The sequence below is a fragment of the Castanea sativa genome, chromosome 10, assembly GCF_040712315.1.
Source record: "Castanea sativa cultivar Marrone di Chiusa Pesio chromosome 10, ASM4071231v1".
Lineage (NCBI taxonomy): Eukaryota > Viridiplantae > Streptophyta > Magnoliopsida > Fagales > Fagaceae > Castanea > Castanea sativa.
Genome location: NC_134022.1, coordinates 27,156,155 through 27,178,017, shown reverse-complemented (window position 1 = coordinate 27,178,017; position 21,863 = coordinate 27,156,155). Strand labels below are relative to the sequence as shown.

At 39.6% G+C, this 21,863-nt stretch overlaps 1 protein-coding gene and 2 pseudogenes across 1 annotated transcript; all 3 read left to right on the top strand.

The window, feature by feature from the left end:
- The first annotated feature begins 7,134 nt into the window (after nt 1-7,134).
- Nucleotides 7,135-7,620, top strand: LOC142612325 (uncharacterized). The gene has a single exon (XM_075784430.1). It carries the CDS (start codon nt 7,135-7,137, stop codon nt 7,618-7,620), a length of 486 nt encoding a protein of 161 aa, XP_075640545.1.
- Nucleotides 7,621-12,416: 4,796 nt separating this feature from the next.
- On the top strand, nt 12,417-14,473 carry LOC142612324 (glutathione S-transferase-like; annotated as a pseudogene).
- A 4,779-nt stretch (nt 14,474-19,252) lies between these two features.
- Nucleotides 19,253-20,594, top strand: LOC142612323 (glutathione S-transferase-like; annotated as a pseudogene).
- Nucleotides 20,595-21,863: the final 1,269 nt, after the last annotated feature.

Sequence of the window (21,863 nt, the reverse complement as noted above, 5' to 3'; positions counted from 1 at the left end):
AAAAAAAAAGGGAAAAAAAAGAAGGAAATATGGATAAAAAAAAAGGTAAAACAATAAAGGAAAAATAAAATAAAAAATGAGAAATTAAAATTGATGTGACAATATTTTCACAATAAATTTAAGTGGTAGGTTATTATTAGTGAGAAAAAAATAATTTCTTTTAGAAACTTTGAAAGTACTTTTTAGAATAATTTTTTAGAAAGTATTTTCACAATACTTTATATGTACATTGTCATTTTTGGTAATTTATCACTCAAACTGCCACTTTTATAAGTCCTAGCCAAACACTCAACTTTTTTAAAAAGCACTTTTTAACAGCTTTTACCAAATGCTCAGCTTTTTCGAAAAACACTTTTTCATACTGCACTTTTTGAAAATCCCACTTTTTCAAAAAGGCCAATTTTAAAAAGCCGAACTAAACTCACCCTAAATAAGATTACTGAGCCACTTTATGAAAAATAAAAAATAAAAAATACTAAGCCATTGTATGAAACTTGGAAAATGTAGTATAGGTAAGAAAATTAATCAAAACAAAGTAGAGAAAATGGTACTTTCTATTTTGGTTATTTATAAAATTAATAATTTTTCTGCCTTTTGTTTTATGATATGAAGTACCATTTAAGAACACAAAAAACTGTTTTGTTTAATCGGGAAGTAAATTAGTGTGTGAATTAGAGGGAGAGAGAGAATTTTAACTTATGGCATCTGCTCCTGATGATAGCTCTTTATTATCAGATAAAGACACCAGTCGGTTTTTTGGAGTAGACATGTATTGAGTCCCAAATTTCTTATTTAACTATCAGAGAATTTACCAATTGAGTTAACTGGAACCCAACTTTTGTAGAAAGTTACATTCGCGATGATGATTATACTATACTTTTCTGTGGAAAAAAAAAAAAGAGTCTAATTTACACAAATAATTTCTCAAAAAATATTCACACTTATGGTAGGTAGCAAACTATTGATAATAGGTAAAAGAAAATTGATATTAAAAGTAAGTACAAACGAGAACAAATAAAAGCTTTACCAACTCAATGTGTAAGGACCAAAAATTAAGCTTGGTGTTAAAGCCCATTTAGAGCAGTGGTTGAATCAATTCATTCAAGGTCCAAAACAAAGAATTTGTAGAGAGGGAACAATACAACATTGGACAGCCTTGTCCTGAAGATTGAATAAGGAAGAAAAAGAGGAGAAAACGCTTTCATACAAGCCTTCCCGAGGAAGCATCAATTACATTCAAATGGTACTGTTCATCCCACTATAATGGCCACGTTCTTCTCTTTCGCCCCCCCTTCTCTAGCCTCTTTCATCCCTATCTTTACTCCTTTCTCCCTTGCATCTCAACCATCCATCTCCCACCTAACCACTTTCTCTCTTTGACACTTGTCCGTTTCCATTGCTTGTAGAAAGTGGTGGAAAGAAACTGCCTAGCTGTGATTTGCACTGTTTAGGTCACCTTCACATCAATGCAGCTGATATAGCTGTTGCTCACCATTTAATGCGGCCAGGAAACTAGGTGTAGAGCAATCAATGCGGAGCCCATAGGCTGACTACCCCCAAACCAGAGACTTTCCTTTTTAGCCATACATCATCGGACTCCTCTCTGCACATTTTCGAGCAGCCTTCGTCCTCGGGTCTGCATCCCTCAGCCCCATTATTACCCACTTTCGACCCTTGAGCTTTATCCTCAGTCCTCGGCCCCCCACACAATGGTTGTGAAAAAAAATTGAGAAAATTGTTGTCTAGAATACAAATTTTGTCTCAATTTTTGAGTTTTACTTTCTGTTCAACAAATTACAATTTGTTGTATTTGAAGCATGGCTTATATATATATATCATCTTCATTAAAAAATGAATAACACTTTTTCATCATGTAAATTGCTTTTCGAAAATGAATAATGTAACATAGGATTTTAACGAGTACTTTAATTAAAAAAGATTTTAATAAATTTTTTCACAACAGCTAATGATGGGACTAACACATCCAGCTTCTATTGACAAGGTCTTCACTACCAACGGGGTCATCTCCTCGGACGAGCCAATTAAATACCCGCATCAGTGACGAAGATATCCAAACCATTCAATACATGCAATAACGTTTTCGGCAGTTATGGAGACAGCTGTATAGACCGTTGGGCACCCATTGAAGTCCACATTATTGAGTACAAGACGTTACCAAAAGAGGAATTAAAGCCGCAATAACTACCACAACGACAAGGAACCATGGAAACATATATAAGGCCATCACAAGCACCAGACCAAGGTATGAGAAAAACGCTTAAAAAAATATTTATTGATAATACTAGTGCATTGTTTTACTTGGAAGATTTCCTTATACTGACTTTGGCATCAGAGACGCTGTGGCAGGCACCACACCAGTGACCACTTTGAGGAATAGTCCTATCATCTCCATAACCACAGGGACGAGGGCTTGGCTTCATCTGGACGCATTCATTGTGACTGACGAATTTGCACTTCATCAATTTTGGCGCCGTTTGTGGGAACGACATTTTCGTACTCATATTCGAAAACGTAGTTTCTACCAACTTCAAATTTCAGATGGAGTCCAACCAGGATTCAACAACCTTAGCTCAGCAAGTTCAAGCTCTTGCGGCCATCATTGATGAGCTCACCAGGCAGAATTAGGAGATGAGGCTACGGCTTCAACAGGAGGAGAACTGGTCCAAAGCCGGCCAGGAGGATGAAGGAGATAGCCATGGAAGAAGTGACCGTCGAAGGCCCACAACTCCAGATGAACAGAACTCTGATCTCCTTCGGGAGATGAGGAAGGAGATAGACGAGCTGAGGAATGCCATTAAGGAGAAGACGGATCGGAGCCTGGATAGAATGGTCAGGGCAACAAACTCTCCTTTCACTATAGTAGTCTTGGAACGCCCAGTGCCGTCGAAATTTCGATTGCCTCAGCTTGAGCCATTTGACGAGCTTAAGGATCCCTAAGACCACCTTAACACCTTCAAGACGACATTAGGCCTTTAACAGCTTCCTGACGAAATACTGTGCCGTTCCTTCCCTACTACTCTTAAAGGGCTGCAAGGGAATGGTTCACAAAGTTGCCAACTTTTTCCATCGACAGCTTCGAACAATTGAGCAGCGCCTTTCTGCGCCACTTCGTCAAAGGACAACATCCTAAAAGGCCAGCAGACTACCTACTCACTATTAGACAAGGGGACAAAGAAACCTTGCGGTTGTATGTGAGATGCTTTACCCGAGAAACCTTGGAGGTAGATGACGTTGACGACAAAGTATAGTTGATGACCTTTAAAGCAAGGCTGAAGTCTAGAGAATTTGTGGTTTCGCTTGCAAGGAATCCACCTAAGACGAAGGCAGAAATTCTCCTGAAGGCACAAAAGTATATGAATGCTGAAAATGCGTTAGCAGCCACAGTGGGTGAAGAAAAGCCAGGAAAAGAGGGAAGGAAAGAGGATGATCGTAGGGGACAAAAAAGGGAACGTCCAAGTCGTCGAAACAATGACGGAGATAAACGGAAGGACGAAAAAGCTCCTCGAACGGTAAAATTCATCCCTCTAATTATGCCCGTTGACAAAATCTTGACGCAAATTAAGGATGAACACTACCTCAAGTGGCCAAGACCATTACATTCATCCCCTAATGTCCGAGACAAGAAGAAGTACTGCTGATTTCATAAGCACCATGGTCACTACACAGAAGACTGCCGAGATCTAAAAGAGCAGATAGAGGAGTTGATATGGAAAGGAAAACTACAAAAGTATGTGAAGAAAGGGGAACCTAGTAGATTCAGGGATGGTAACAAAAACCAGCGCGAGCCCTCGCCTAGAGATGAAGATAACATATCCCAACCTCCACATAATGTGATTGGAGAGATAAAGACGATCATAGGGGGACCATTCATAGGAGGATCGTTCAAATCCCTTAGGAAAGTATGTCAGAGGCAGGTGAACAGCGTCTACATGATACCTTCATTCAAGCAGAGACGGACGTACCAAGATATGTCCTTCAATGAGGAAGATGCAAGGGGAGTGAAGTAGCCTCATAACGATCCTTTAGTTATAATGCTCACAATAGAAGGATTCAACACTAAGAGGATCCTGGTAGACAATGGTAGCTCCGTAGACATCATCTACCTTCCCGTTTTTTAGCAGCTTAAGCTAGATCCAGGAAGGTTGCGTCCTTTTAACTCCTCTCTCATTAGTTTCAGTGGAGACAGAGTATATCCCAAGGGCATAGTGACATTGACCGTAACAGTGGGGACCTACCTGAGGCAGTTGACCCGTCAGTTAGACTTCTTGGTGGTAGACTGCCCCTCGTCTTACAATGTGATCATTGGGAAGCCCACACTCAATCGATGGAAGTCAGCCACGTCCACCTACTGCCTAAAAGTAAAATTCCCAACGAAGAATGGTGTTGGTGAGGTGAAAAGAAACCAATTCCTGGCTAGAGAGTGTTACCAAACTATGTTGGCAGCAAAAGAAAATCATACTTGGACGATCGAGGAGAAGGAAGAAGACAAAATAGAAACCCTGGAGATAGTGGAGTTGGTCGAAGGAGAGGCAACAAAAACAACAAGAATAGGGACGACATTGAGTCCAGAAATGAGGGCAGGCTCGTTCAGTTTCTTAAAGAAAACCTGGACGTCTTCACGTGGAGTCATGAGGACATGCTAGGCATATCTCTAAAAGTCATTCAGCATAAGTTGAACGTAGATCCGGAAAGAAAACCCGTCCAGCAAAAGTGACGTGTCTTCGCCCCTGAACGAAACAAAGTAATTATAGACGAAGTTAACAAATTATTGTTGGCAGGCTTTATTTGGGAAGTTTACTATCCTGAGTGGCTTGCAAATGTCGTCCTAGTGAAGAAGGCAAATGGGAAGTGAAAAATGTGCGTGGACTTCAAGGACCTGAACAAGGTCTGCCCAAAAGATAGTTTCCCAGTACCAAGGATAGACCAGTTAGTGGATTCTACAGCCGGGCATAAGTTATTGACGTTCATAGATGCTTTCTCAAGATATAATCAGATAAAAATGGCTGAAGAAGATCAAGAGAAAATTGCTTTCATCACAAGTCAAGGGCTTTATTGCTATAAAGTCCTTTGGACTAAAGAATGCAGGAGCAACCTACTAGAGGTTAGTGAACAAAATGTTCATCAAGCAGATGGGCAGGAACATGGAAGTGTACGTAGATGACATGCTCGTCAAAAGTAGAGAAGAACTTGCCCATCTGGACGACTTGAAGGAGACGTTTGCCACCTTCAAGCAGTACCCGGTGAAGTTGAATCCCAGCAAGTGTGTTTTTGGCGTGGCCTCAGGGAAATTCTTGGGATTCATGGTGTCCCAAAGAGGAATAGAAGCAAACCCAAAGAAGGTGTAGGTCATACTCAACATGACATCACCCAAGACAGTCAAAGAAGTCAAAAAACTCACAGGAACGATTGCTGCACTCAGTAGGTTCCTCTCTAAAGCGACAGACAAATGCTTGCCCTTCTTTAAGACGTTGAAACAAGCATTCGCCTGGACTGACAAGTGTGGGGCAGCGTTTTAGGAACTCAAGCATTACCTGAGTAGTCCACCCTTCCTAAGTCCATCCAAAGAAGGGGAAAACTTATATTTGTATCTGGCAGTATCAACCTCAGCTGTGAGCGCAACCTTGATTCGAGAAGAGGACAAAAAGCAGCTCCCAGTTTACTACGTCAGTCAAGCTTTCCAAAGTACTGAAGCAAAGTACCCAAGGATTGAAAAGATTGTATTCGCATTAATAGTAGCTTTGTGCAAACTATGGCCATATTTTTAGGCAAACCCTATTCTCGTAATAATGGATCAACCTATCAGGAAATCCATGAACAGACTTGAAGCAGCAAGAAGAATGGTCCAGTGGGCAATCAAACTTAGCCAGTTCAACATTTAGTACCATCCTAGGACAGCCATTAAGGCACAGGCCTTGGCGGACTTCATCGCCAAATTTACCATACTAGACGAAAACGACCTCATCGACGAAACAGAACGGTGGATGATACAGACCGATGGTTCGTTAGCCCAAAAGAGGGGGGAGTAGGGGTCGTCATAACCACTCCTGACGGAGAAATGCTTAGATATGAAGTTCAGTTGCAATTCCAGGCCACCAACAACGAGGCTGAGTACGAAGGAGTATTGACAGGGTTAAGACTCGGGAAAGCACTAGGGCCCAAGAACTTGCTAATCCAGAGTGATTCCAAGCTAGTAATAGGGCAAATTCAGGGAGAATATGAAGCAAAAGAGGAAAGAATGCAGAAATACCTACGGCTGACGAAGTGTCTGGCATAAGAATTTGATAAAGTAGAATTCATATAGGTCCCTAGAAGCTAGAACATGGCAACAAATGAAGTTGCGAGACTGGCATCGTCAGAAGAAGGGATAACCAGCCTGGGATTGGAGATGGAGGTCCGGAAACACCCGAGCATTGATGAAGTCTCCACATTTGCAATCTAGAGCACAAGTAGCTGGATGTCACCGATCATATCCTTTCTCTAGAATAGGCACCTCCCTCAAGACATCTAGGAGGCCAGGAAGGTCAGGAAGAGAGCGGCAAGATTCACGATCCTAAATGACACACTATACAAGAGAGGCTTTTCCATGCCCTACCTAAAGTGTGTTGACGAGGAAGAAGCCAAGTATATTCTAAAGGAGATCATGCAGGCCCCAGATCACTGGTAAGTAAAATCATCTGAACAGGTTATTTCTGGCCTATAATGCAGGTAGATGCAAGGGAGCTTGTCAAGAAGTGCGACAAGTGCCAAAGGTTTGGGAATGTCCAACGCATTCCAGTAGAGAAATTGACAACGAGATCCTCCCCTTGGCCCTTTGCACAGTGGGGAATCGACATCGTCGTTCCATTGCCTCAAGGTAAAGGACATGTAAAATTCCTACTGGTCGCCATTGATTACTTCACGAAGTGGGTCGAAGCAGAGGCACTGACAACCATCATCGAAGCCAGAATCCAGAACTTCGTGTGGAAGAGCATAATCTGTCGGTTTGGGATTCCATGAACAATCATATTAGATAATGGGCGGTAGTTCGACAGCCAAAGCTTCAGGGATTTCTGTTTAGGCCTAGGGATCAAGAACCAATTCTTGTCCCTAGGACATTTACGGGTAAACGAATAGATGGAGGTGACGAGTCGAACACTACTCAAGATAATCAAGACCAAATTGGACGACACAATGGGCGCTTGGCTAGAAGAATTAGCCAATGTCTTGTGGGCCTACAGGACCATGGCAAGAACCCCAACAGGAGAAACCCCCTTCAGACTCACCTATGGCACCGAGGCAGTAATCCCAATTGAAGTGGGGATAACTAGCACCGGGCGAGAAATGTTTCGCGAGGAGAGTAATGACGACCAGCTACGAGTCAACCTAGATTGCCTAGATGAAGTGAGAGAAAAAGCCTTCGACAAGATGACGAAGTACCAGCAGAAGATGGCCGAGTACTACACCAAGAGGGTAAAGCTCAGACAACTTGATATAAGCGACCTCGTCCTGCGCAAAGTCATTCCGACGACTTTGCTCAAGGAAAGCTTGGTCCCAAATGGAAAGGACCCTACCAGGTCGTCCATTACTCCAGACAAGGCAGCTATCACTTGGAGACCCTAGACGGACAGAGACTCCCGAGACCATGAAACATTGAACACTTGAAGAAGTATTACCAATAAATGTAACAGACGATTGTATTCAGTCCAAAATGCAATAAACAATATTCAGACAAATGTTTTAATAAGTGTAGGTTTTGTAATGTGGAAGTCGCGTAAGAATGGCTAAGTAACAAGATTCCACCTAGATGGATGTAAGTTACTCACGAAGCCACAAAATTGAGGGGATCCTAAAAGGGGTGTATGTCACAACAAAACCCAAGAATGGCTAAGTAACAAGATTCCGCCTAGACGGATGTAAGTTACTCACGAAGCCACAAAATTGACAGGATCCCAAAAGGGGTGTATGTCACAACAAAACCTAAGAATGACTAAGTAACAAGATTTTGCCTAGACGGATGTAAGTTACTCATGAAGCCACAGAATTGACAGGATCCCAAAAGGGGTGTATGTCACAACAAAACCCAAGAATGGCCAAGTAACAAGATTCCGCCTAGACGGATCTAAGTTACTCACGAAGCCACAAAATTGACAAGATCCCAAAAGAGGTGTATGTCACAACAAAACCCAAGAATGGCTAAGTAACAAGATTCCGCCTAGACAGATGTAAGTTACTCACGACGCCAAAAAATTGACAGGATCCCTAAAAGGGTGTAAGTCACAACAAAGCATAGAAATGACTAAGATTTCATCCAGACTGGTGTAAGCTATTGACGAGGCCAATATTTAATAAAGTACTGATGCAGGAAAAGAAAGAAGCAAAGGGCATAACAAAGAGTACAAAAGCAATCACGAGCAAGAATATGTGCAAGTAAGTGTGCAATCATGAATAAAACTAAGAGCCCAAGAATAAAGGGCCGATACCATTGCTTTAACATTAAAATTAAAAGCCCATAAACGCTAGGCTAAAAGCATTGTTTTTAGACTAGAAATATTGTCCTGAAAATATAACTAAAAGCCCAAAACACACCGGGCAGAGAGAAAAAAAAAACACAACAGTTGAATTTGAAACAGGGTCAAACATTAGCAGCAGCATCTTCACCATCTAGAGGGGGCATATGAGTATCCTTGGGAACATCTTCAGAAGTTGTAGATTGAGAGCCTCGTCTGCCGCCATCTCCAGGTCACCATTTTCATATCGAGGCTTTCGAGGTCTACTCAAGAAGGATGCTTGATCATATACCGACGAAGAAGCTCGAAACCCTTAAAGTACCAACTAAAAAGCACGGAATTGTACTCCTCAGTCTGCTAGAAGCCCTCGACGGCCTTGGCAGCGATAACCTTCAGCTTCTCCCAAGCGGCAGAGAGTTGTTCATCCTTCTCCAGTGTAAGCTGCCTTTCCGCCCTGAGGTCATCTCCCAAAGTCTTAATCTTCTCCTTGACGGAGTTGGCCTCGTCCATAGAGGTGATTAAATCTTTCTTCAGCTTAGAATTCTCCACCTCCAGAGCCTCTATCCTAGACACCGACGAAGTAACCTTTGCATCCTGGGCGAGGTACTCGGAAGTAATGTGGAGACTCTCCCCGAACACCTGAAAATTGAAGCCTATGTTAAGAAAAGACACAAAAAGATGAAAAAGGTAAAGTCATATAAGTACAATACCTGAACAAGCTTATGGAGATGACGACCCACAACTTTGTTAGCCGATATTCCCGAAAACATCTTCATGTCGTTAGCGATGAAAATGTCTCGCACCCGAGCCTGAGCCACCTTGGCATCATCCCAAATGCTAGAGGACCGGGAGTCGACTTTCTCTTTTTGCTTATCCCCAGTCCTCTACCTTTTATTTCGTTGAGAAGGAATCTCTTCAACTGAAACATCCGGGGAAGCCGTCCTCATTGATTCGGCTGCAGGAGTTTACGGTGTGGCTGTAATGACGAGAGTCCCCTTTTCCATCACTCACACACCCCTGGTCCCAAGCTTGGACAAAGGCTCATTCTTCTTAGCCCTCATCTGGGCATACATTCCCTGTTTAAATTTAGTAGTCATTCCTGCAAAAGGAAAACACTTAAAAAAAAAAAAGGAAGGAAAGGAAAAGAGAGCAACAAGATCGACATGGATAAGCCTAATACTTACTCTTCGATTCTTCAATTTCCAAATTTCACAGGACGTAAGTAGATGGCTCAGGGCTGAGACAATGAAAGGCAAGAGTCTGAGGATCCACCAGGTTGTCAAAATCCTTGATCGTCTTGGCGTACTCGATCGCCTTCTTAACCCGTTCCTTGTACCTACTTTTGAGCTTAGGTCGTCTCTTAACTGCATAGAATGACAGGCATAAGAGTTAAGTGACAGCAAGTAAACAAAAAGTTGAAAGGTTGGGAAGAATAATGACTCACCTAAGTTCGGGGTACTCCACCAACGGAGCAGCCTTGGGAGATCATCCCAAACTTTGTTAGAGAAAGTCTCCCAATCATCCCCGAACACGAAAAAGAACTGGGACTTCCAATATTTGAATGACGAGGGTAAATCCTGGACGATCCTAGTCCTTCTCTCCCACGGCACCAGTTCATAATACCCATGTTCCTTAGCCGCTTTCAGATGATACAAGTAAACAAGCTCGTCCACCATAATCATGTCTCCGTCTGTAGCAGCCAACCATATCCTTATACAGCTAACCACAATCCTCCATGAATTGGGCATAAGTTGCCCAGGAGCAATACCAAAATGGCCCAACAATTCCATAATAAAAGGATGGACGAGGAACCTAAGCCCACAAAGAAAGGCAGCCTCATAGAAGCATGCCTCCCCAAGGAAGAAATGGCAAGCCCGATCCTCCTCACTGGGCAGACGAACCCTAACCCTAGCCAGGAATTGAAATCTATCCTTGAACCTAGAAAGTGTATCACCGTCTAGACTACACACACCCTCGAGAGCATGGAAAGCCCTAACATCCTGAGGGGCAGAGACGACAGTATCTCCTTCTACGGGTCTGTCAATAGACGATAACCCAGTCTCTAATTCACTCGACCTCACCTCTGACATCACTCCCCTTTCCTTTACCAAATCCTCAAACCAACTAATTGATTGACATAGCAACGGTAGCAGATCACCCTATGCTACACTCAACCCGCTACCCTCTAATAGGAATTTCTCAAGGTGAGAAAAAGCTCTTAAAGACCCCCCTAAACGAGCAAAAAGGAAAGAAACAGAAGGACAAAGGGTCCAAACCTCAGAGCTGCTAAGCATAGGACTCAAGAAAAGAAAAAAGTGGGAATCCTAGAAAGACCAGAAATCACCAGAAAGCCAAAGAAAAATCAGAAGTTGCTACAGAAAATATCTACTTAAAGAAAGAAAAATAACAAGAGTAAAGCCATACCTCAAAAAACAACGGATAGAGAAGGCAAAACGCAGAAGGTTCACGGTGACAATGGCAGCATAAGGTCAGCGGTGGCAACTCAGAAAACACAGAGCAAAAGAGAATGTGGAAAAAAGGAAAGAAGAAGTAAGGAAGTTTAAAAAGCTAGACACCAAAAACTGAAAAATCAGTGGGAAAACCAAGAGTCACAATGGGAGCATTAAAACCGCTTCGCTTAGAACGTGCCACGTGGCCACAATGCACGAAACACCACCACTACACCTTAAATGCAGAACGAAATCCCAAAAGCTATAGAAAACTTTTAAACTTCTGATGGTTGTCCTGACGTGCCACAACGGCCACAGAACTCGAGGGGGCAACTGATGGGACTGACGCATCCAGCTTCTATTGACGAGGTCTTCACTACCAATGGGGTCATCTCCTCGGACGAGCCAATTAAATACCCGCATTAGTGACAAAGATATCCAAACCATTCAATATAGGCAATAACGTCTCTGACAGTTACGGAGACAACTGTATAAACCGTTGGGCACCCATTGAAGTCCACATTATTGAGTACAAGACATTACCAAAAGAGGAATTAAAGCCGCAATAACTACCACAACGGCAAGGAACCAGGGAAGCATATATAAGGCCCTCACAAGCACCAGACCAAGGTATGAGAAAAACACTTAAAAAAAAATTTATTGATAATACTAGAGCATTGTTTTACTTGGAAGATTTCCTTATACTAACTTTGGCATTAGAGACGCTGTGGCAGGCACCACACCGGTGACCACTTTGAGGGAACAGTCCTATCATCTCCATAACCACAGGGACGAGGGCTTGGCTTCATCTGGACGCATTCATTGTGACTGACGAATTTGCACCTCATCAGCTAACATATTAAGTTCGAATTGATAAAACATTAGATGTAATCCTTTATCAATATTGATTTGGTGAAAACACTCTTTTGATCGCTATATTTTAATCAATATGATCCTTACATTTTGGTAGCAATCATTTTGGCCCCATGCTATTTTCAACTTAGAGTCAATTTGGTCCCTACATTTAATTCACTAACTAAAAATCCAAACCTTTTACAGTTGGCACACTTATTGCTTACATGGCTACTAAAACAATAATAAAAAGTTTATTTGACATTTATAAAAATACTGTTAACGACATAGGCATTTTCTATTAGTGACAGTAGGGACCAAATTGATTGTAAGTTGAAAATAACAGAGACTAAATTAACTGCTACCAACATGTAAATACTAAAATAATGTTTTTGCCTACCGATTTTATTAATATCCATCACAAGTAGGAGTTCCTACATAACAATTTCATCATGACCCCAATCATTATCCTATCTTTCCACAAATTTTGACCTTATATATATGTACCCTATTCTATAAATTTTTCCAACATTCAATCTTAATTTAGTTATGTTTCCATCTTCCAGTCAATATCAATTAGGAGTGGTGTAAGGAGAACTGAACGTAAATGACAGTCCGAAAAGTCTATGGAGGCCTCAACTCACCAGCCACATTGAAGGTTTTGGCATGCCTCTTTGAGAATGATCTTGATTTTGTGTTTGCTTCAGTTAATCTTAATCTGGAGAGCAAAAGAAGAAAGCCTTTCTTTCCATGAATGTAAGTTAGTACACTGGGATGTGATCTTTCTCCATAACTCAGAAATTACACCAAAGAATGATAACGATAATGTTTCCAACCTGTTCTTAGTGAACACTTTGAATGAGTTTTGAGTGAGTAATTTTTGTTTTGTTCATTGGTTCTTGTCATTGTTCTACTGCTTTTTAAAAATGGTACATGGAATGCACATGAATGGATTGCAGGCATATGCAATTGGTTAATTAAGCATTATGTTATGATCCTAGTGTCTCACATTGGTTAAGTGTAAGCTTAATTAACCATGCATTTTTTAGCTCTTGGGCATCCTCTCCTTGCAAGTCGGTTTTCAAGGGTGAGTTCTATCCATGGGTTTGTAACATTTGGTATTAGAGCCAACCATCACCCCGAGGCTAGATTAAAGTTACTAATAGTTGAGTGAAGCCACCAAAATGAGAAAGGGCTACCAACGGGCCAGTGTCGCTAGAGTGAGTCGTCGTAGACGTCGACTGTGGAGTGTGGTGGTATGTTATGATTCTAGTGTCCTACATTGGTTAAATGTAAGTTTAACCATGCGTTTATAAGCTCTTGGACACCCTCTCCTTGCAAGCTGGTTTTCAAGAGTGAGTTTTACCTATAGTTATGTAAATTCAATAGAAAATTTACAAGATATCAATGTAACATTTGGTTTGAATTTGTGCTACAATTGGCATGATATATGTTCGATTATTGATATATCAAATATGCATCATGAAATGTCATGTGATGATTGGTAAAGTTATCTCATGGGACACAAGGCGTATTGGGGAGATCATATTTTGAGGAGACTTCAATTGAGTAATTAATATAACATATAGTGACACCAATTAACTAAAAAGTTTAAACTAATGAGTTTGAGTCAAACTACTTTATATGTACTTCTTGCCTCTTTGTGGGCCATCAGAAAATCTTACTGTCATATTAGCTCTCTCTCGTGTATGGGCTTATATATATTAACCATTGAACTTTACATTGCACCACTATCTAGCACCATTGGTACTCATTCTCTCTTTTTCTGAAGTAAGGGACCTTAAACACCTTGCCACATACCATCATGAGCTCTGATACCACTTGTTAAGAAGGCTGAATAGTTAATATAACATATATATTACTTGACTCAAAAGACTTTAAGCCAGTGAATTTGACTCAATTATATTATGTTAACCATCCATTTTATCATTCTTGCTCAACATAAGACTTTACTTCCGCATATATATCCAATAAGTTGTTCATCTATGTTTTGTAGCCATTTGGTGAAGTTCCGGTATACGAGGATACTGGCACATATCAAGCAATTCGGTAAGCAATATATATATATATATATATATATATATATATATATATATATATATATATAAAATACCTTGACACCTATGCAATTTGCACATTTTGATATTCCTGGCTAACAAAAATGCAACCAATTGATTGTTGAATCAAGAGCAATAATAAGATGCATGGCCCATGATCTTGGCAAGAAGGGGGAAGAGCTAGTTCACTGGGATGGCAGGGAGCAGGCCACAGTAGCCAATTGGGTTGATGTTGAGGACCACCAGTTTGAGCCACCAGCAACGAAACTTATATTTGAGATGGTCATTAAGCCAAACAATGGCTTGGCTCCTGACCAAGGTGTGGTGGCTGAGGCTGAAGCCAAATTAGGCAATGTTCTTGATGTGTATGAGACACAGCTCACAGCTAGCAAAATTTAAATATTTGGCAACTGACAAGTACACCATTGCTGATTTACTTCACCTCCCAATTTTGCAAAGCCTTATGGGAACGCCAGCCAAGAAGCTCATTGAATCGCGACCTCGTGCGAGAGCATGGTGCTCTAAGATCCTAGCTCGACCTGCTTGGGCCAAGGTGCTTGAGATGAAGCATAAAGCTCAGGTTTAGGTAGGAAAACAAATCTCTTATTCCACTTTTTATTCTAGCTAGCTAGCTAGAATCTTATATCCAATTATTTAAAAATACGCTTAAAATAATCATCGGGTGCAATGTTAGTGCATGGATATTATTCACTTCAGTTTGTCTTTGAATAATCACTGGAGGTGGCTTGTAATTTTCTATTAAAGATATAATAATTTTCACAAATTTTTTTATAATTATTGAAATGACATGTTTTGATTGTAGTAATTAACATCATTTTTACCTTAGTTCACCCTTGAGTTGACTCTTCCATTACAAACTTTAAATGTGTACAGTCTACCACGTCATTTAAAATTTTAAATTGCATAACAATATTTACACTATTAGAGCATTCACATTAGTGGATGCATAAATGTGCATAAATGTGCAAAATGAAAAAAAGTCACTAGTTTTACACATTTTGAGCAAAAAAACATTCACATTAGTGGGTGTAAACTCATGTATAAAATGCACATTGCTACAGTACCGTGTAAATTTACACGGATACTGTAGCATGTGTATTTAATATCTTAATAATAATTTCTCTCTCCTCTCTACTTGACTGACTCTCACCTCCCTTTGTCTCAGGCGCACAACACAACTCTCTCTTTCTCTTACTCTTTTCTTCTTTTTTGCCTCTTTGTCTGACTCTTCACTCTTTCTTCTCTCTATCTTCATTCTTCTCCATTCTTTCTTAGACATTCTCTCTCGATTTTTTGGCAATGGATTGAAGGGGCTGTAGATCGGGTCTCGCGATTTGAGTGATGTGGGTTTGCTGTGGGTTTTCTCGCCGTTTGTTGTCGTGGTGTGCTCGCCATTTGCTGCCATGGGTTTGCGATGGGTCTGCTCGCCGTTAGCTACCGTGGGTTTGCGATGGGTCTGCTTGCCATTTGCTCATCGTGGGTTTGCCGTGGGTGTGCTCGCCATTTGCTCATTGTAGATTTGCCGTGGGTGTGCTTGCTGTGGATTTGGGTTGCCATGGGTTTGGGTTGTGCTCACGGTGGTGGATATTGTGGGTTGAGGGCAGTGAGGAAGGGAATAATAAAAAATGGTAATAATGAATATTTTATTGAATAAATGTGTAGAATAAATAAACTGATGTGGGTTTTTTGTAAAAATGGATGTGTAAAATAGAAAAAGTAAGTTTTTCCGTATAAAATAGAAGAGAAATTTGCATCCACTGATGTGGATGCTCTTTAGAGTATTCACATCAAGGGTTTTATAAATTTTAGTATTTAACAACTTAAAAGGCCACTCTTATAGCATTTAACACCTTACTTTACAATACATTTAATATCAAGACTTCTATTTTTTATTACTTCATTTAAATATTCTTTCTTTATTATTTTTTATTCCTTTTTATATATTTTTTATTACTCTATTATCCCTTCTCTTTCTCCCTCTCTGTCTCTCTTTTTCTTTCTCAACCCAATAAACCTACACACCGCTAGCCGCTAGACACCAACCACCACAATACCAAAACCCAATCACACCCAATAGCCACCACAATACCAATAGCCACCTTGTCCAAAACTCAAACATTACCAACAACCACCACAGACCCACCATACAAACCCAACCACCTACCAAAAATCTACCACCCATATCACAACTACCACAAACCTACCAAATCCTAAAATCACAATATCAATTCACAACAGAGATGCACGAACCCACCAAATCACAAAATCAGATCACCCTGTTGAAATCAAACCACAAAACCCACCAAAATCAAATCACACCTACCAAAATTAAATCCCAAAATTAGCCACACTTGCTGAACCACAGTTGCCCAAATCCATGAAATCAACCCAGACCCACACTCGTCGAACCATCACAGCCACACTCGTTGAAACCTAGCTAAAATCAATTCACAACAAAGACCCACGAACCCACCGAATCATAAAATCAAATCACCTCGCCGAAATCAAACCACAAAACCCACCAAAATCAAATCACACTGTAGCCCACACTTGCTGAACCACCGAACCATGAAATCAACCTAGACCCATGAAATCACAAACAAGGATGATCCACCACAACCCATGAAATCAACTCAACTTATGGAGAGAGGAGAAAGATCAACAAGGATTTAGGGTTTGTCACCTTTGAAACCCTAAATCCCAAAACTTCAAAACCCTAAATCCCTCACCATCAAACAACCCCAAATACCCCATAAAGAACCAAACACAGTTAATAGCTAACTGTTTACAACCCTGGAACATCAACCCAACTCTCAAAATTTTCCCTTCATTTCATCCCGAAGTCCTTCTATTTCTTTTAACCATTAGAAGCCCTATCTTCCTTACTATTTTCTAGCCTTTTTCCCACCAAAACCAAAGCTTAAATTCCAAGTAGTCCAGAACTGCCAGACCTAATTTGGCTATATTACTCTTTTTTCCTACGCCATCCTCTCTATTTGCCATGAGATATTAATGTAAATAGATAAGACTTAAATTAGCCACATCAAGCATAAGGTTAGATATTACCCACAAAAAACCGTTGTTTTATCCAAGATATAAAATTCACAGAGAGAGACCACCGAAAATGTAATTTGTTGATCAATGCTGTCAAAGACAAAAAGGTCATGCCAAAGAAGAGGAATGTATCATTTACAGATGTGGACAAAGACGATAACTAAAAAAACAAGGAGATGCATCGGACCCACAAATTGCCAAGGGCTAGTGCACTCCACCAAAGACGATATTTTTGGTTCTAGAAAGATTGGGAGGACACCAAAGGGAGTGGACTTGTATCAAGTAAAAAATGATATCTAATACAAAACTGCTTTTATTGATTTTTCCTCTTTTCCTTTTTCTTTTTTAAGAATTAAACAAAATGTTGTGCTTATAAAAATAAAAATTACAAAATAAAAATAAAAACAAACAAACAAACAAAGAAAAAAGAACTAAACAAAATGTTGTATACAAAATGATGCCTAATGGTTAGTCCCAAAAGGTAACGGCAGCAATGCTGCTCCACCATATAATATAATCAATGTTTTTATTGAATTTCAAGCCACACACCATATTGATCCTCATAAATGGAAATTCAAAGTCTCTCTATCCCTCTTCCCCTATGTTGATTCGACTGCAGTTGCCAGCATAAATGTCTATTTTCTAAAATATTCCACCACACCATTGAGGTGGTTAAATTTAGTCCTTCTAATTATACACAAATGATGCCATAAGATCCGATCTTTTTAACTGGGCTTAGTCTATTTTAATCCAAATGGAGAGGATCTCAATCCTTGCACCTGACCTTGCTAAGGTAGACTATCTTTACTTCACTACATTAATAAGTTCCATTCAACTAGAGTATGACACTTGGATGCAGATTTGCTAGATGGAACATCAGTTTGGTTTGCATAGTAAATGCTTCCACTCTAATATCAATTTTCAGTACAATATTCCTTCTATGAGCACCATGAGGGCATATGCCCTCCAAGCCAAGAAAGTACAGCTAGTCTTTATCATTGAACTCAAACTCTTTTACCTAACCAATTTCATAACTTGATGATCTAATCTAATATCATGCCTAATCATCACATAGCAAGAGCCATAATTTGACATTCTCTATCAAATAACTGACATACACTCTACTGCAAGTCTAAATTGCAGCCCTAGAGTTTACAATTGCTTTTTACTAGAGTTTGGAGAACTTTATATAAACAAAAACTTAAGTAGAGTAGACAATTAGCGAAAACAACCAAAACTAATGGAAAGGATAACCTATTTAGCCAATTAATTAGGGGAGGATTGGTATGATATAGATGACTGAAGTAAACGAAACAATAATTCAATATCAAATAAAATATCCCAACATAGTAAATGCAGGTAAGGCAAGAACTTATCAAATAGAATAAAATAAAATAAAATAACACTACAGCAATATTACATTAATAAACACAATATCATTTCTGACATTATCAAATTTAGCAAGAAGAAAGTCATCAAAATTTCAGTAACATGGATCCAAATAAATTAAACGCTAAATCATCAACTTTAACAAACCCTAGCATCAACAATTTAATTTAACAAAGACCCAGTTAACAAACCCTAACTTCATCACTACAGAACAATGCATAGTTCAATCTAGAAATTTGAAATTTTCCTGATATCAACAGTTCAACCCACAAACAAAAAAAAAAAACGCAAAAAAAAAAAAAAAATCATTTAAGAAACGGATTACTTGGCGTGGGTTTCAGAGAGGGTAGAAGTGTGGAACAAGAATTTGGTGGAGGACGAGGATTTGACAGAATGAGAGTGAGGAATTGACAGTGTCTCTGTGTCTCTTAGGAATTGAGTGTGAGGAATTGACCGGATGAGAGTAGAGGTGCGTGAGAGTGGAGACCGAGTGAGAGTGGAGAGGGTGCGTGAGAGTGGAGACTGAGTGAGAGTGGAGAGGGTGAGTGAGAGTGAAGGTGCGTGAGTGAGAATGGTTTGGTGTCTATGACTTATGAATTTTGAATAAGCCCTTTTATGAAATCAAGTCTTAGAGACTCGGTTTCCAGTGGCTTCCAAGTGGATCAACCACGTCATTCTTAGAGAACACAAATCAAGGCTCTAAGTGTCGAGATGGAACTCGAGTCCAGGTGGATGCCACATGAAAAAAATGCCAAATCAGAACATGATTAGAACAGGAAAATCGAGTCTCTGAGACTCGATTTAGAAGCCCTAAATCGAGTCTTTGAAATTCAAGATGTTAGTTAAAAATATAGTTTCGAAACAATGCCTATTAACTATATAGCTGGACAATTGGGGTTAATTGCCAATTTTGGCCGAACAATTCTTGTCCCGCAATGTAAGAAAACTATGAGGATTAAGTAAGAAAAAAAAAAAAAAAAAAGCCTTTTCCAATCCTTCCATTTCTTGTAAGCCAATTGTTCATTATTATAATCTAGAAGAAACAACAATGAATAGGTTCAATTATTTTTTATTATTATTATTATAATCATTTTGAATCAAATTAAATTTCCTTGTCTATATATGCAGCCATTTGGTCAAGTTCCAGCTTTTGAAGATGGAGATCTCAAGCTCTTTGGTAAGTGTTTATTTAGCTTGTAGACATTAGTCATACTGTCATAATTTACCTCATGTTTGGACTGCCGAGAGAGACAAGAGGCGAAAGTGACTGGAATATATTCTAAAAATTAATATATTTCAATCAACTCCCCTTTTCTATCATTAAATTGATTTAGTAGTTTATCACTCTACTCTTTGTTTGTTTAAACTGTTTATAGATGTAGTTTAGTGATAGGAAGCTCTTGTGACTCATTACACTTGTAAGTTTCGTGAGTTTCAAAGTTGTGGGTTTAAGTGACAAGACTTATGTGGTGCAAATGGTCCCACACCATTCATGACAAAGTTTAAATTTAAGTGAACCAGGGATAATAACCACATTTGCAAGTCCTTTTGTGGGTTTGGGAGTATGGAATATTTAAGTGACAAGTCTTATTATTGCACAGGTGGCTCACACCATGCATGACATGGTTTGAGTTTAAGTGAGTCAGGGGTAGCGACCAAATCTACAATTCTTTTTTTAGTTTTATTCATTACAAAAAAATTAATGGGTGGGTATAATTAGTATGATACTCATACTTTCTCACCTTTTGCAATTCAGAATCAAGGGCAATTACTAAGTACATTGCCTATGAGTATGCTGACGAGGGAACCCAGCTTATATACCAAGACTTAAGGAGATGGCAATTGCATCAGTTTGGATGGAAGTTGAGGCTCTACATGAGTACGACCAAATGGCTACAACTCTAGGCATGGAGCTGGCGTACAAGCCAGTAGTTTATGGCATTAGTACAAACGCAGCAGTTGTGGAGGAAAATGAACCTAAGCTGGCTAAGGTCCTTGATATCTATGAAAGTCGACTAGCTCAGTCAAAATACTTGCGAGGTGATTGCTTCACCCTGGCGGATTTGCACCATTTACCCACTATACATTACCTGTTGGGGACACAAGCTAAAAAGCTCTTTGATTCTCGCCCCTATGTGAGTGCTTGGGCTTGTATGTTTCTATATCGGTTGCTTTCACAAGTTGTCATTGTTGTTGTGCCTTCAATCTTCAAGTTGAAGGCATCAAGTTTATGCACTGTTTAAAACGAGTGAATTCTCCCATGCCAGGGCAATGGGATTGTTGCACTAATAATCCATAGACATGCTCCTCTGGTTCATGCCCCACATTTCTCAAACTGAGTTTAATCCTCTCTCTCTCTCCCTCTCTCTCAGATTAGACGGACTATGCACTCTTGCTATGCAAGTATAATGTTCTATAGTGCGTGAAAATCCATAATCCTCATAAGTCATGGACTTCAAGATTTATACCCATTCCGTGTGATCCACATCCCAGCCAATAAAAATAATACCAATTACAAGTTTTGTTCACAGATAAAAGAAGGTGAAAGATGACATGAATAACTGAAAATGACACTTTTATTAAACGCAAGTGAGAATCTCAATGTATTGAAGTGTCAAACCCTCCAAGTTTATCTTAATCTCCATTGAAACTGCAGGTTAATTGGAGGCAAATCACAAAGTTTTTTTGGAGTCCTTATCCACAAGAACAATAAAATTGTCTAGTTGGATTGCCATGGGCTAATTTAATTGATAGATTCACTTTATATATAATATTCAAATTCAATTTTATCAAGTTCGGGTTAAATCGAGTTTGTGCCAGGAACAGGTCATCTTAAACGATTTGCAATTTCTGTGGCCTTTACATTTGAAGGTCGGGTCAACTTGGTACGACACACATTTTATTCCCCATAAAAAAATATATAATAAAAGTTATATTAGTAGTTCAAAAAAAAAAAAAGGTTATACTTTGAGCATGGTCATCCCATGTCCCAACTATAGGCGCCATTTTATTAATAAACTCAAGGAAAGGATGTAAATACATTCGAGCACCAGAGTACACTGGAACAACTAATCCAGACCAAGTCTTTGCTCTTTATTATATGGTTTCTTGTTTTCCCACGCTTCTATTTTCAATAATAAATGGATATACTAAGCAATGAGTAGGCTGCTTTGACGATTACACTGCTATCAGCCTAACATTATTTTCTTCGGGGCTGGGCCGGGATCGGTGATACCGTGATGTAATATCAGAACACATGTAACAAACTGGAACCTAGAGTGGTTGAATTCTTGAAGCCACTGGTAGCCTGACACACAGGGAGCTCTGGCTTAAATTTATCAATTTGTACAAAAAAATATTACTACTTTCTTTATCACTCTCACTAGTAAAATAGTATGACTTGTTTTGGTCAGAATAGAATAGTAATTGAGATCATCCAAACCAATAATAGAGGGGAAAAAATCATCCAACATGGCAATATGTAATCAGCTGCCACGGACTTTTTCCAGGAT